Raw genomic sequence first — 16,522 nt, forward strand, 5'->3', positions numbered from 1 at the left:
ACAAGTAATTGGAAATTCAACTGTTACAAAATGCTATAACCAATTCTTCACCACTCCTTTTAACCTCAAACCTTTATTTTGCAAATTTTCTAAAAAAATGTCTAAACTAGATTTACTAGAAGAATATTTGCCCTTGGCAAGTAACATATTTTTATAGAAAAACCCAAATTTTACGAGGCTGTAAAATGTAGATGTAGTATTTTTATAATGCGATGCAACTGATATTGCAGGTGAGAAAATGCAAATCAAAAGGCTTCAACTGTATTTTTTTTGTTTAAATACATTTTTCGAAAAATCTTGGAATATTTTTTTCAACAGTAAAGTAGAAATAGATTTTACATTTACATATCTTTACACATGTTAAACTGATTTGTAAAATATCACCAGCCTGGAGATTCTCCATAAAGGTTTATAAAAAATTGTCTGTGAGAATAGTACAGACCATGTGTTATTTTAGGCTAAAGATTTAAGATTTTGCAAGTGGCAACAATGCTAAATCCACTCTTTGTTATCACAATGGCCAATATGTAACTCAATTATGTAAATATCTTCAGCGTATTGGCTTTTCGCATTAAAAAAGTTCAACCAGTAATTTAGGTATTTTTCACGCATTTAAAAGCAAAAAATTTAACAATGTTCTAGATTCTACTTTGTTTTGGTTCATTTGATATGATAGATGAAAGAGTTGTTCCAGATAAACCAAGTTTGTTGTGATATTAGACATAACCATAGGAATATCTATAAAATTAAATGTGTTTGTTCCTAACAACAGATAATTACATAATGTAAATTTCATCATTCTTATTTTAAATTTAAATATTTTGATGTAACTGGAACGTTTAAGATGTTAACAAGCATTAAAAATTATTAAATTATTCTTAGAAATAATTTTGCATCCCGTCTTGAAGATGAGTTGATTACGTTGAAGCAGGAACAAGATGCTGAATTTATAAACCTTAAAGAGAAGAATCAAAAGGTTGTGGACAAACTGAAAGCTGATATGAACAATGAAATAGAACAGTTAAAAGCAAACCAATCGTCTGCATTAGAAAGAGAAACTTACAAGCATGAATTACAATTACATAATCTAAACTGGAATTTGTTGGATGAACTTGCAGAAGCGCACACACAAATGTTGTTAAGAAATTCACAAAAAATTATACTTGAGCAAGAGAAGTATGAACAAAAGTTACAAGAAATGCAAGAGCAAATAAATGATGAACATAGCAGTCAGATTGGCCTTCTTAAGATAAGCCATGAGAAAGAAGTAGCCATGTTGTTAGAACAAATATCACAACTGCATGCAGCAAAAGAGATGAATTCAGACGATCAAAATTATGCAGATTCTCTTGAGGAAAGTATAGAACGTATAGCAAATGATTATGTTGTGCTGGCAATTAATAACTCTCAAGATGTAATTAACGCTAATGAGGAAGAACGACAAAATATTTCTACATTAATGACCACACCCGTTAAAAGTAAACGAAAGAAAGTTGTAAAACAACCAGGTTCACCAGTGAAGGAGGATGTATATAACATATCCTGTTCCTACGAAACTTTTTCAGAAGAAAGTGTTGTTGTAAATGTGAGAGACTGGTATACACAAACCGAAGTTATTGGAACAGAATTAAAAAATGAAGTTGATAAATTGAATGCAGAAGTTAATAGCCGAACAAATGAGATTGAAACGTTACATGCTGAAATTGCAGATATACAAAAGAATTTCGATGGAAAAGTGGTCGAGTGGAAAGAAAAGATTGCGCTTCTTGAAGATCACCTACAGCAAGCAAAGAAAGAGAACGCTGATCAAGAAGAGCACATGGTGCAAGTGAAAACATTTCACAATGAGGAATTATCTCACCTTCAGGAACAAATTGAGTTTGAAAGGAAAATGAAATCAGCGAATGAAGAGAGTTTAAGGAATGCTGTGGAAGATGCTAAGATGGAAATGATGAAGCAACATCAAAATTTGCTGAATGAGTTTGTGAAAGAGCAGGAAAAAGAAATGGATGAGTTAGAACACGGTAAGGTGATATTTAGATTTGTAGTTTTGTCAGCATTGCACATTAGTGATACAGTTGTACTGTTTGTCTTAAAATGCATGAAAACAAGTTGATTTTTTAGTTGTTGTTGGGTCTTTGTGAAGACTGTTAAAAAATTAAGATATAAAAGAGTTTAATGAAAAGAATTTATTTCAAAGCTTTTATACTGAAAACTAAAATTCTCTTTTCTACTATTGTCCCATGTCATTTTGAATCATTGCTTTTAGATCAGGCGAAGCAACTGGAACATATAGAAGGAGAACATATTCGTGATGTCAAAATGCTTGGAAATAAAGTAAAAGAGAAATTGATAGCAGAATTTCTTCATGTTCCTGCCGAAGAACAAAACAACAGAAGTACTTGTATTTACTTCCCTGTTTATCTTGCTGAAAACTATCTTAAACGTTTTATTGTCAAAAGAAAAATTGATTTGTGTAACCATACTCTTATATATGTCCTTTAAAATGTTAATTCTCATTCTAAATATGCTTAAACTTTCAGAAAATGACTCGCCAGCAGAAATTAAGGAGGGTGTTTTGATCAAAAGTCTTGATGATGATTTAAAGGTTAATTTAAATTCATTTATTTACACATATTTTTTCCCTTGATACAGGAGTTACAGCATTTAAATTTTTGTATTTGCAGGCAGTAATTGATCTCGTTCAAGCAGAACAATCAAAAAAACTTAACATTGCACGTGATCATGTCCGCGAAGAAATCGAAAAAGAACATCTTGAGAGTTTAAGTGAGCTTGAGAAATGTCTACAACAGAAACATGTTGAACAACTGGAAAAGCTAGCTGAATTTCAAAAACAACACGTGCAGGAAGTAGCTGAGTTGAAGCATGAGAATGATAAAAAAGTACAAGGAATTATTGTAAGTTTGTTTTCAGTAAATTATGATTGTTTGTTGTTTTGTTGGCAGCACCCAGGAAGAAGCCTAAAGGAAATGGCATAAGCATGCAACTTACCACATAAATCCCTCTTTCTCCCTTCAAAATGTGCGTAGGGTTACACATTGGGTTTTGTTGTTATCTATCCTTATTGCATATATGGGCGTACTATCAACATGCAGAAAAATGTAGTGTTAAGAAAATACACTTTTATTTCAGGATAAATATGAATACCAAATTACAACGTTGAAGGCTGAAATTGTACAGCTTGATCAGCAGAATAAAATGCATGGTAAAAATATAGAAGATCTTGAGACGGCACACCAACAGGTGATAAATTGCTTCTTGTAACAGAAATCTGCTGAATGTCCTGTAAAAAAAATAGGGCGGCAAAATTTGGATAACTACTAATTTCTTTTTAATTGGGGTCTTTTCATTTCTAACGTCACAGCTTTTCTCTGGATCCACTGATCAGTTTTTTCTGATTTTTTGCACAAATTTACTTAACAATAAAATGGTAGAACTTGGCATTTTTAGATTTCTTAAAAATTTAATCTTAATGACGCAATTTATGAGCAAAAAGTCCTCAAATTTGGCCCGAAATAGGGGTTTTAAGTTTTTCCTCTAAAAACTATCTTTACTTTTTTCTATAAATGGTTTAAAATGTTGGTACAGATCATTATTTACAAATTTTATTCGGTCTCGTAAAATTAGCTATGTTTTTTTTGCATCCTTATCTACATTTACTAGATTTTTTGTTAGTTACTTTTGATGAGTTACCTAGATTTTTTTATAAATGGACTAAAATGTAATAACAGATCAATATCTACAAATTTCAGTTGATTTCATCTTTGAGAAAAATTATACTGGTAGACAACAGGCTTTAACTACCCATAATTTAACCGTAAATAAGTTTCTCTTATTTTTCTAAAAAAATAATTGCTTTGTTGTTTTTGCTTATTTTTGATATTTGCGTGTGATAATTAAGATGTAAAACCTTTTATTTCATTGCTTTAAACAAATAAACCTGTTACTCCTAAAAATTAAGAATGCAATAAAAATAAGCCTTTTTTGGCCTATTTATATTTCAATACAACTGATACCAAGCCAGAAATAATTTGTGTGTTCAAGGATTTTACAGAGCAGTAATTGGGCTATTTTCAGAGTTCCTAACAAATTAAAAAGTAAAGATTGCAAACATTGTACGCATATTTTTTTAAACAATTCCGACTTTTATTTTAGCCTCTATTTAAGATTTAAAATTGCTAAGAAGCTGCTAAGCGCAATATTTAAAAATTACTCTTTTCAAATAACATTCAAATTTTTTCACTTGGCACATAAAATGCCAGCAACACACTATTTCTTTTGTCTGTTCTTGTCTGTTTCCTATTTTATGGTTACTTCGGACCAAAATTAGTACTAGAGCTTCATCATCGTGTGTTTTTTCCGGACTTTGGCTGGAGGGGAAACATGCAATTTAAATCTTTGATATTACCAACATGTTTAAAAAAACAAACCTATGTTAAAATTAGTTTCCTTAGGCCTGTTCTTGTTTAAAACAGTCAGTTTTAATAGTGGTAAAAAAATGTTTTGTACATTTGCGTAGGAAATGGAGTACCTCGAAAAAAAATTAAAAGAAGCCGCATCTCAATTTGAAACAGAAGAAAATATGAAAGCATACATCAGCAAAATGACCAATGAATCGTTAAACACGATACAAAAACAACATGATGAAGAAATGAAGCAGTTGAAGGATTCACTCTCACAGTCCAACGAAGCTCAATTAAAGCACTTGAAGAAAATCATAAAGCTACATGAACCTACAGAACGTTCAGATGTAGCAGAAATAGTGAAGCAGTTGGAAGACATGAAGAACATGGTGCAAAATACTAATTATAGTGAACAATTAAGTGATAGTATTGAAAAAAACCAAGATGAACTATTGAAAGAACTTGAAGTTCGGCAAGCAACGATAAAAAAATTAGAGGTATTATCATGAAGTTACAAAATTCGAAGAATTTAGCTTTTTTGAATGTCATTGTATTTTTATCATTTTTATTGCATTTCTAGATGGAGAATTCGAATCTTAAATCAACATTAGAATCTTCTGTTTTTTCACACAATCAGGTATATTTTGTGTCTACTGCTTTTTTTCAATTATTCCTTATTACTGGAACAGGTATTTGTAACATTTTTGTATCTTAGCTGAAGGAGAAATTAAAAGAATATGAAATGCATGCTGAGTCATTACTGCAACGACACGATCGACAAGAAGATGAAAGTTCAAATCTTGTGAAAATGCTACAACATGAATTGAATGATATCACTGAAGATAGGTAAGAAGAATCGTACTAATGATTTTGTTCTGAATTCTGCATATCATTGAAGTATTAGTGTGTATAGCCTGCATCTTCCGTACACAAAATTGGACTGGAAGCTTGCCTTTATTTTTTCAGAATCACAATGTGAAATGACGACCAGTGACTAATTTTCAAAGTGTAGAATCAGCAATCTAAAATAGTTTTGGATAGCATCTTGATTTTTTAATTCTTTCATTATTAGATATAACTTTCATTTTATAGTTCATTTTATTTCCATACATATATATATATTTTATTTTAATTATTTTTAGAAACCAATTGAAGATAAACAATGTATCACTGTCCAACTCGTTGACAGATATGGTAAAGTCAGTAGTCAAAGTGGAGGACTTAATTCATCACAAGATTGATAAGCTAATCACCGAACACGCTACAGCTAGGGATTCTTCTCAAACTAATATATTTGCTGACCTGGCTTTAGAAGGTGAGTTTCAACAATGTTTTTACTGCCACTTTATTTGATTTCTATTTTTTATTTGTTTTTATTTTTATATATATTTATTATTTAATTTCTAGGTCATGAACCAAATGAATTTAGTAAAAGTCTACTGGATATCTCAGATTATAGCTTAAAACAAACCACAGTGGATTTAGATGATGAAGAACCTGCTGGTGTTGACATGAGTGCTTTTATACTCGAAAACGCTAAAGCAATTGAAGGTGGGAACTCCTTTTTTATATTCATAATGTTTGTTTTTCCTTTATCCATACATGGCGTTTCTCAGAGATCATTGACTTTTGTCTTGTCTGAGGTTTTGGTATTCATTTACAAAGCATAGGTTTTATATTTATTCTTCTATTTTTATGCGTTTAGTAAAACATAGACCATTTTAGCATTGTATATTTTTTTCAGAAATACCAAAAAGATTGAACGTGGTTGTTGAGCAGTTATTGCAACTCCTCAATGTTACAACACAGGAGGTACGACTCAAATGAATCTGTTGTTTGATTCTTCCACAATGGCCATTATATTAAATTCTATGATAATTTTAATTTTTTTGCTTCCAAGTAATTTTGTTAAAATTAACACTGAAATAAACCTGGATCGTTTTTGTTCGATTACTTTCAGTATACGCGTATTTTGGTTCTGTTAATTGCAAGGTTATAGGAATCCCTCTAAAATCTAAGGCCCGTAAAACTTTTAATGTGCTGGAAAAGAAAATGTTTCGTCAAAACAGTTCTGGTGTAATGTATTCTCAACAAAAAGCCTTGTGAGTTCTCTACATTACCTTTGCAATTGATTGCTATAAATTATAATTTTGGTCTAGCTTCAAGAGAATCATTCAGCGTATGAGCAGCTTTCAACAGCACACGAATCTGCAACTGAAGTGACAAGAAAACTTGAACATGAAAAGGAAACGCTAGCAGAACAGCTTGCAGCAGTTGAGTCAGACTTTGCCAATATTGAATCCATCATTCCCACTATGGAAGAGCAGATTCAAGAACTACAGAATTTGAACGAAAATGTTGCCGAAAAAAACGAAGAGTTACTCACAGAGGTTGAAGCCAAAGATCAGGAAATTGCGAATCTTCATGATCAAATATCAAAAGCTGCAGAGTTATATGAAAACTTAGAAGCGGAAAGTAAAGCAGCGAAGGAAAAAATGTTGAAATGTGAAAAACAGTTAGAAGAATCGAATCTAAAATTTCACGATGAACGTGAACAAAACAAATGTCTGATGGACGCAAAGAGAAAAAAAGAAATTGAGATAGCTGAATTAAAGACAGAACTTGAGAACGAACGTTATGCGAGAAAGCAGGAAGATATTGCGTTTCCAAGAAAAATATCGAAAAGTTCTTTTGATGTTGATCAAGAGAACGAGAAGATGAAAGAAGAGATACTGGCATTGCATCAGGTGATTGAAGAAATGACAACAGAGTTTAAAGGTATGGACAGATTTGTGAAGTTTCTTGTGTTTTTTTTAACATTTGTTTAACAGGACTATTTAAACGTGTTATTGAATTGTGTTTTCTTTCGACGATAACGTTGTTGCATATTTTTTCAAAATATAGTCCTGAAAGTTCTAGTCCTGAAAATTATGTAAGAATAACTATTTTAGAAATACGTCCTTGAAAAACAGATCTTTTTAATAATAATCATGGACCTTTTTTTGTTCTCTCTTTTGTTTAATAAATTATTTACAATATATCTTTCTTCGTGTAAATTTGTCTGCTAATCAAAATTAATTTGGTGCAAATTTTCACTGAGCATAAAAGAAAGATGAAAGTTGAATGTAAGCAGATAGTGTTAGATGTGTTGTTAAAACTCAAAGAAAAATCTTTTTTCAGTGCAGGTTGTCAAAAATGCATTAAAAATTTTGTGCAAGTAAACCTTGTTATAAAACTTCAGGAGTGCACTCTTAGATTAAAGGTTTAGCAGATATAATAAAAATTTGATGAGTAGGTTGTTACGTTTCAGCATCTTAAAGATATCTTGAAAATAGGTTATGTTAATAAGTTGTTGAATTTTAACTCGTTCATAATCCTGTTCTTAAAACTCGCAAAATTCACTTGGAATTTGTCTGAAAAGGTATTAGAAAGTCCTTGAAGTCAGTCTTCTTTTAGCCGCGTTGACTGCGAACCGTATTGTGTATCAGGTTATACATATCCGAAACCAGTAAAATAACAAACTTAAAGTCACAAAAATTATGCTATTTGTGAACCCTTTGATGTGAGTTTACATTATTTATACAACCAGAAAATATTTATCCAAATCCGAAATCTTATGAAACATCCTTCCTACACGCTATAAACAAGATCTAAGCCAATGTTCACGTAACTATTTAAATGTTTTCTTATTTAGCTAATCAGAAAAAGTTACTCGCTGAACGAGCTTCTTCCGAGTTGGTGAGTAAAACAGAAGAAGCGTTGTGTAAAAAAAATAACGATTTACAAAAACTTCAGGCTGAAACTTTACAAAAAAACGAAGAACTCTCCACTGCATTGGATGAAAAACATGAAGAAGTTGCAGAAGTGAAAGTTCAACTAGCAAAAGCAAATGAGAACTATTTACAATCTGAGATGGAGTGTGCGGAATTGAAAGAAGCTTTGACAAAATTTTCCGAACAGATTAAAGAATTCCAAGTTAAGTTTGATGACGAGTTACAGAAGAGGGAAAATCTAGAGCATGTGAACAAGGAAAAAGAGAAGGAGGTGGTGGAAAAAGAGAAGGAGGTAGCGAAGCTGAAAACTGAACTTTCTGAGGAGCGAGCTAAACGAGACGAAGAAGGAATATTGTTAAAACAATCTTCGAACGATATGGTAGAATCCGAAAACGAAAAGACAAGATTAAGAGACGCTGTGCGTGCTTTAAAAGAAAATGTGGAGCAGTTTGAAGTCGAAAAAGTAAATCATGATAATAAAATAGCGGAGTTGAAAGACAAACTCGAAGCAGAACTGTCTGCTCGAAGTAAGGATGCTGTGCTTTTTAAACAATCTTCGAACGATCTTTTGAATGCTCTTAATGAGAAAGCTAAGTTAAAAGATGAAATACAAGCTTTGCAACAGAATATGAAACAGCTGAAAGAAGAAAAGATGCAACAAGAGACAGAATTAAGGAATCTTCAAAACCAACTTGGAAAGGAAAACAGTGAGCGAAATAAAGAGATTTTGTTGATGAAGCAATCATGTAAAGATATGCTGAATTTCGCGCAGGAGAACGAACAGCTTAAAGAAGAAGTGAAGACATTGAATCAAGCGTTGGAACAGTTATCAGAGGAGAAAAAAGGTTAGCGTCTGTTCTGTTCAATAATTTGCACTTTCCGTTTTTAATAGGACCGATATTGGTCGAAGTATATGGGAATGTCATTTTTTTAATATCCCTTAGCCTTTAAATAAGGCAAAAAATTTAGCCAACAATAATAAAATATAATTATAAATGTTAAAATTAATTTTAACAAAAATATTTTAAATGTTAAAATATTTTTGCAGCATAATTAAAAGTAATTAATTTAAAACCTTTTTTTAAACTTCTTTGAATTTTCCATAGATCTGTACACCCAACTAATTGACAGTGGTTTTCCCGTTACTGATGGTATCTCGTCTCTCCATTCCACCGCCATCAGCAACCCAGCAAAAGATGCCCAACTTACAAGTACCAATAAACATGGAAGTCAAGATGACAACTCACTGTCAGACGAAAGGACTTACACAAAAGAAAATGAAGATATACTAAGAGACAATGAAGATAATTTGGAGCATACACCATACTCTTCTCTACTGCAGCAATCCGACTCGATAACAATCGAAAACTTGGATACCTATAGTGTATCATCACAACGCACTGAATTGAATGTTGATCAACTGCCTGCCACTGACTCTGTGATGCAACATCTACAGGCAATGCAAGATGTTTTAAATAAGAACATTGATAGAATATTTGATGAGGTATATTTGTTCGATTAGCATTATGGACTAGCTGTACGGCAGCGTCGTATTTAAGCTTGTATACTTTTTCTATTTTTAGAATGAACTACTGGTCGCACGAGATGTGATTGGACAACTGGACGAATTCATTCTACATTCCAATCCCGAAAAACATTCAGGTTTGAAACGTCTGGTCTGATTTAACTAAGAAGTTGCCCTTAATATAATGTTTGGCTTTAACATAATTTTTCGTTCACCGTTTCTTATTATAATTATTTTTGGACTATAGACCTTATTCATAGAGGAGTTTGTTATTGGCGTTAAATACAACTATTAAAAATGGTTATAGCTCAGCGAACTTTATTTGCCCTCCTTTCGCATTGCTGTCAACTATTTTTTTACTTCCTTGTTTCAGGAAAGCAGCACGATGCTGAAAAACATAGCAAGATGAAGGTAAATGCATCAGAATGAGTTTATTCTAATTTTCCACGACTGTACAAGTTGAAGCAAAAAATGAGATTCTTGCAATTTCTTCTAGATGTTATTATCAGACCTTCAAAAGGAGGCTGATGATGTTTTAGATCTGGTTTTAAACGATCCTGGAGCTACAGGTGTTGTAAGTATTGATGTAGTACGAAATATGCAAGGAGAATGGAGAGAAGAAAAGGAAAATCTAATGGCAATCATTAACTCACTTAAAGATATCATTGCATTGTTCAAAGGCAATCCAAAAGTAAGGAAATTCTATTTGGAGCTATGGAAACTTGTTTGTGAGTTTTGATGTTGGTCTATAACACACAAAACGCAAATTCAAAAGCACAAGCCAAGATTGTTAGCATAGAACAAGTGTTTTATTACCAAAATGCATCTGATCTGTAAAATAAACTTGTCTATGTTAGATGTGAAAAAAAAAATTTTTTTAAGTGTCCAAAGAAGAGAAAAGTAAATGTGCTATACTTTTATGGACCAGGTTTCCATTTAAACAAAAGCGACCGAGTTGTAATTAATCGGTGTTGACATCTTAAGATTTGAAAGTTTTTTGATTAACCGTCCTTGTTAGACCTGTATCAATGGAAATAGTTTAAGTGGAAATTTACCACAATTTTTTTTTTATTTTTTTATTTTTGAACATAAACTTGGAATCACGTGTGCTGTAGAATTTACAAAATGTTACAAACATCAATCTACCTTTTTTTAGGGCAAAAAGTCTCCTTCTAATGCACGAAGAAAACGACAAGATCTTATTGAAGCTGTGAAAAAATATTTTGAAAAGGAACAAGAAGCTCTTCTTTCTGAAAATAACCAATCCAAACATCGTGTAAAGGTAAAACTTGTTTGTTAATGTTTTGTGATGTCGGGCACGTGTAGAAGCTCATTGATGTATACATATCGTGACCTGAAACTCTTTGCATTAGGTTGAACAGAATGCTCTCGTTGAAGATTTAAAGCAAGAGGATCGCAACATGCTTATTGAGGAGATTCTGTCGTTACAAGGTACGTTAAAAGAATGCAAACATGATAACCAGTTGCTTCTTGATAATGTGCAACAACTTCAGGAGGTCACTGAAACATCGGTGAGCGAGTTGAAAGCTCAAGAACTCAAACATCAACATCTTTTGAAAGATAAATTGCATTTGGATGGCAGAGTTGCTGATTTGTTGAAGTTGCTCAACCAAGAAGAGGCGAAAGCTGATCAAGCTACGTAGGTTTATTTGTTTGTTTGTTTGTTTGTTTTGTTTTGTTTGCGTGTTCGTTCGTTCGTTCGTTTGTTTGCCTGTTTGTTTGTTTTAGATTCTTTAACCAAAAGAAATCTCCTTTACATAATCGAGTGCTTGCGCTAAGTTTGAAAATGTACATTTGTGACTGCGTTAGAAAGTTAGGTGTTTGTTCCTAAATTCCAGGTTAGTTACCTAAACTAATTTTCATAGATCCGAACTTTCCAAAGAGAAAAGCAAATGTAAAGATTTGGAAGATCAATTGGAAGATGTTGAAGCTGAAGTTAACCGTTTGCAGCAAACTTTACAAAATGAACAGAAAGGCCTCAGTGAATTAATATCACAGGATCGAGGTATTGTTACTAACTTGGAAAATATGTTGCAGGAAGAAATTCGAAAAAACGATAGCTTGAAAGATCGTCTCAAATCTGCAGTAAATGAAAACAATAAAAATAAAGAGCTTCTCCACTCTCAAGAAGACCAGCTAACTGCTGCAACTTTGCAACAAAAACGTTTTGCTGCGCTCTTGGCGCGCGAAAAAGACGAAAAGGCTTCCATGAAAACAGCACTTGTGAGAGAACAGGACGAAAAACCATCGATGAGGTCAGCACTCGAAAAAGCTGAAACTGAGAATGAATTATTAAGATCTGATTTGGCGAGAGAAAAGGATGAAAAGGCGTCTTTGAAATCCGTACTTGCCTCAGAAAGACAAAAATATTTCAAATTTAAAGATATGATGATGAATAAGGACAAGGAAACACAGGAAAAACTCCAACATGCTGAAGATGTACTGAACAACATGAGAAAGGGTGCAGACGAGAAGGAGGACATGCGTTCACGACACGAGAGAGATCTTTGTTCCAAAATACGTCAGTTGGAAGCTTTGAATAGAAACCTACAAGAACAAATATCTGGTATGCAGGGTGTGGCGTGTCAAAGTGAAAAGACCATGAAGAGTAAAATAGACATTCTCGAAAATATTAATAAAAGCCTTCAAAATGATGTTGACGAGATGGAAATGTGCTTTGTTGATGGTTCATCACATCCACTAAATAATAATGCGAAGCCAAGTAGAAACGGTTCATCCTTTCATGAAAGTTATGCTCCAGAAGATGAACAGGTGAGATATTTTTTAGAGGTAACCAGTTATAAATGAATCCTATTCCGCCATTTCGTTAAAGAGTAAAATATTAAACAATTTTAGATTCAATTTTACTGCATAAACACTTAAATATGACAAGTTGCAGATCCCGAGTTATTGGGTCGTCAGCAAAAAATTAAGAGGCCTGGGACGAGCAAACAAGTGTCATTTTAGCATCTTTATAATATCTTACCATTGATAAAGTTTGAATGCACATCCCTTAACAGGTCTAAAATTAATGACGACAGAAAATCTGAAATTCTTTAAATGTGAATATCTTGTGAACGAAAAGAGCTTTTTAAAAAATTCAAAAAGACTTGTTAGCTAACTTTTAAAGCTCTATAATATAAATTCAAAATAATTTTATGCCTTGGGTTCCCTTTAATGCATCTTCAGATTTATTTGTTAAAATTCCGAAAAGTTGGTCAGATGAGGTCCGATTATTATAATAAATGTTTGCTTCAGCGCTCGTTTTAAATAAACAACCCTTTTATTAAGGATTCTAAATAAGCCCTTCTCTCGGTTAAGCGTGCCTTGGACATAATTCGTTTTGATATCAAAAGAGGCAACTATTAAAGTTTACCTCCAGTTTTTTAAGAATAACGTATTTCAAGTTGTGTCTTTCATCGTAGTACATAGAAGAAGTCGTACATTTGCGACCACTAAAAATATAAATAACTATACTTCTTTTTTTTAGTTTTAGTTTTTTGGTTATAGAAGGGTAAATAAAAAATAGGTTAGTGGGCATATTTCTTGAAGATTTCTTTTTACTGTTTAGAGACCTGAGAAAGAAGAATTATCTGGCGATGGTAAGCGTTTAGTAAAAGCTGGATGGACTATTGCCAAGGTAAATAAATATGTTACGTTTTTAATATTGATAGCATTGGGAAAAGCTCTTCCAGTGTATTTAACAACCTAGAAAAATCCAGGAAATTGTTTTTTGTCAGCTTAGAATTTCTCTCTTTTTAAAAGAGATCGATTTGTGTTTTGAACTATTTTAATTAGTATTTTAACACGTGTTAGTAATGAGCTTTTTTGCTGTAAATTATAGGGTGATATTTTTTTTGAAATTTTCTTGTTCGTAAATGAATGGGCGCCACCCTTTTATCCTTCTATTTTATCCGTCAATATGTCTTATTCGGTACTGTAAAAAAACAGCAAGTCTGTATGTCTAGTTCAACGGAGCGGCTGTATGTTACAAAAACCTTTTGTACGTTAAATAAAAGAAGGTTATTAAAACCCGAGAGATGATTAGCACATTAGAGAACAGAAAACAAGGCAACCCTAAAATAGGTAACCAGGGCTGTGAATATACTCGAAAGTTGCCAAGCAACCTACAAATGTGTGTAGTAGCGTATCCCGAAAGCATCCCATAAGTATGCACACACAATAATGTTATTACTGTGGAACGTTTATTAGCCTACTAAACTATCATGTTAAAGAAATGATAAACGTTCCACAGTAATATGAATACTGAACAGACAAACCGAAATAATATCTTCAATAACAATAATGTTAATCGTCAATTATTATATTACTTAACGGGATGAAAAATTCTTGTTTTGTTTACTCTGAACGTACATTCAAGCAGTCTCTACCTGTCAAGATATTTCGATCAGTTGCTACGAGACTGAAAGATGTGACATCACAATTTTGTCGCATAAAAGAGAGTTGTGATAAATTGCACTTTTTTCAAGAAACGGATATTTTATAACTGACTATCCTACATTTTAAAAGCTTCACCGTACAGTAACAAATAGATCTCTCGGAATTTACTGTTATTTTATAATCCTTGTTTTTTTCTCATTTCTTTTTTCTATAGTTTATGAATCCAATTTTGTGTTTTTATTTTTCAGGTTCAGCGATTATATCTCAAGTATTTCAGAGCAGAAAGTTTTCGAAAAGCACTTGCCTACCAAAAGCGTTACTTGCTTTTAGTTTTAAAGGAAAATGGAAAAGCTGAACAATTTTCTTCCCCTTTTAATACACCATTAAGTTTATCTACAAAAAGAAATTCTCGATTTAAAGTTTTAGCTTTTGCTGTTGTCGCTATAAACCGTATGAAGTATTTAGTGCGAAAATACCAGCATAATCTTCGAAAATCTTCTCCAGAATATCAGTATAAAGACAGTCGCCATAAGCCGCATCGTACACCCGACACTGATAAAAGCATACAACATCGACCTCGCTACTCAGAGGCGACGACGTTACAAAAATCTCCAGTTCAAAACACAAATAAAAACTGGCATTACAAATCTGACATTTCCAAAACACGTGATAAGGACTCGCATTTAAGAACTCATTCACCTGCTTCTATGTATCTACCGTTGGGTTCATCGAGACCAACGTTGTCTGCCACATCCGCTAGTAGCATGTTGGACAATCAGCGTAGCAACTACAGTAGTCCACCACGCTCGTATCCGCGACCGCTTCGTGGTGAGAATGCACAGAAAGAATACTCGGATCACAACACCGATACTAGTTCTCGCAGTCCGCACTCACCACGTGGCACATACACTGAAAAACAAATCGCGGAAATGTCTTCGGGAACAAATACATCCCTGAATAAATATATAGATAAATTAGAAGCGTTACGTTTAAGGTTGCAAACACACTCACGATAAGTGATTTATTTACTTATTTATGATCCGAACTACGTTTGTTTACGTTGTTCTCGTTAGTTAAATTATCTTGATAATAAAATTTATATTTAGCTATGATTTACTTTGTATCGCCAGCTGTTCCATGTTTAATTTGTGCTTACAGGATGATGAATCACAACCTATAATTTACGGCGGGCCAATCTAATGCCAATGAAAGCAAACTTTTTCTGATGCTAGAGCTTTCAGCCTTACAGCGTCAGTTCGTCTACCAAGTAGACATAAACTCTTGTGAGTCCAAAAATTTTCACGGATTGGCTAAATTGAAATATTTGCGAGTATAAAATTTCTTAAATTACCCGAACTTGCAGAATTGTGCGCAACTAGCCTGTAGAGCCGGTGTTGGGCGCGCAGCGCTGTGAACCTTGTTCCAAGGGCATTTTCCGTTCATTGTATTGTGTGATAATGGCTCAAGGCAAACGACCTTAGGGACGAGGGTGGTAAGCATACCACAGTGGTGTGTATTAAAACAAAATCATTCATTTCAAGTGCCCTAGATCTTATTCGAATAGACACGTCCTTACCTCGCAGCAAAGAACCATAACTTGTGAATTAATTAACATATATTATCAAGGCCTCTCGATTGGCTCAATACGCGTTTTTTGTTTTATTAGCCGAACCAAACCGAACTCAAAATATTCACCGCACCTTAGTTTGGCTCGTTCGGCACACCGTTTTATAAGATTCAATCCTCCATTAAAATCGACTTGCTTGCTGTATTTAACGGCAATATTTTCACTAATTCAGCAGTTTCACAACGTTGTGCGCATGCTTCAGCACGGCTTGGAACTTCGTTTCATACAGTTCAGCCAAGCACGACTGGGTATTGGTTTTATAAACTTCCGAGCTGAACTCTAAATGATTCCAACTCGGCACAGCGCGTTATAGACCCAAACGGAAAAAAAGATTATCACCCACCAGTTTAAGCAAATACGTAATTTGGTCTTTCCAGGTAGTTGAGTATCATTCACTCAGCAGACCCTCAGGAAATTCGTCCGACTTGAATGTCCAAGATATCCGAAGTCTCGATAACTCGGACATTCTTGAAAAGCACGACTGATCAAAATTTTTTGCATTTTTGTGAAAATAATAAATACATTGGAAAGCTTTAGCCTTTTTTGATTTCTTTTAAATTTTTATACTTTTCAACAATCATATGCGATTGCTTTTTCTCTCTGCTGCGTGACGCCATTTTGAAATTGGAGAATGAACGCTCTCTCAGGAAGTCGTGCAATTTTAATCAAATTTGCAAGAATTCGATTTCCAATCCGAATCATTTGTCTTTTTGACACAATTTGTCACTTTGCTGACTAAATGTTTGAATAG

The 16,522-nt window shown here is 33.3% G+C and overlaps 1 protein-coding gene across 3 annotated transcripts in view; it reads left to right on the forward strand.

Annotated features, from left to right (window-relative positions):
- The window catches only part of LOC130621736 (centrosomal protein of 290 kDa-like), a 29,861-nt gene extending 14,605 nt beyond the window's left edge, over positions 1-15,256 (forward strand). For all 3 annotated transcript variants that reach the window (XM_057437074.1, XM_057437075.1, XM_057437076.1), the window contains 22 exons: positions 883-2,024; positions 2,270-2,398; positions 2,544-2,608; positions 2,688-2,918; positions 3,154-3,264; positions 4,541-4,921; positions 5,005-5,061; positions 5,140-5,270; positions 5,567-5,739; positions 5,832-5,975; positions 6,169-6,236; positions 6,584-7,202; positions 8,119-9,042; positions 9,304-9,701; positions 9,781-9,859; positions 10,096-10,133; positions 10,219-10,413; positions 10,879-11,004; positions 11,096-11,382; positions 11,609-12,515; positions 13,315-13,383; positions 14,393-15,256. In XM_057437074.1, coding sequence (XP_057293057.1) covers positions 883-2,024; positions 2,270-2,398; positions 2,544-2,608; positions 2,688-2,918; positions 3,154-3,264; positions 4,541-4,921; positions 5,005-5,061; positions 5,140-5,270; positions 5,567-5,739; positions 5,832-5,975; positions 6,169-6,236; positions 6,584-7,202; positions 8,119-9,042; positions 9,304-9,701; positions 9,781-9,859; positions 10,096-10,133; positions 10,219-10,413; positions 10,879-11,004; positions 11,096-11,382; positions 11,609-12,515; positions 13,315-13,383; positions 14,393-15,160 — 7,042 coding nt within the window. In that variant the 3' untranslated portion in view covers positions 15,161-15,256. The remainder of the gene's footprint in view (positions 1-882; positions 2,025-2,269; positions 2,399-2,543; positions 2,609-2,687; positions 2,919-3,153; positions 3,265-4,540; positions 4,922-5,004; positions 5,062-5,139; positions 5,271-5,566; positions 5,740-5,831; positions 5,976-6,168; positions 6,237-6,583; positions 7,203-8,118; positions 9,043-9,303; positions 9,702-9,780; positions 9,860-10,095; positions 10,134-10,218; positions 10,414-10,878; positions 11,005-11,095; positions 11,383-11,608; positions 12,516-13,314; positions 13,384-14,392) is intronic.
- Positions 15,257-16,522: the final 1,266 nt, after the last annotated feature.

This window comes from Hydractinia symbiolongicarpus, chromosome 12 (assembly GCF_029227915.1).
Source record: "Hydractinia symbiolongicarpus strain clone_291-10 chromosome 12, HSymV2.1, whole genome shotgun sequence".
In the NCBI taxonomy this organism is placed as follows: domain Eukaryota; kingdom Metazoa; phylum Cnidaria; class Hydrozoa; order Anthoathecata; family Hydractiniidae; genus Hydractinia; species Hydractinia symbiolongicarpus.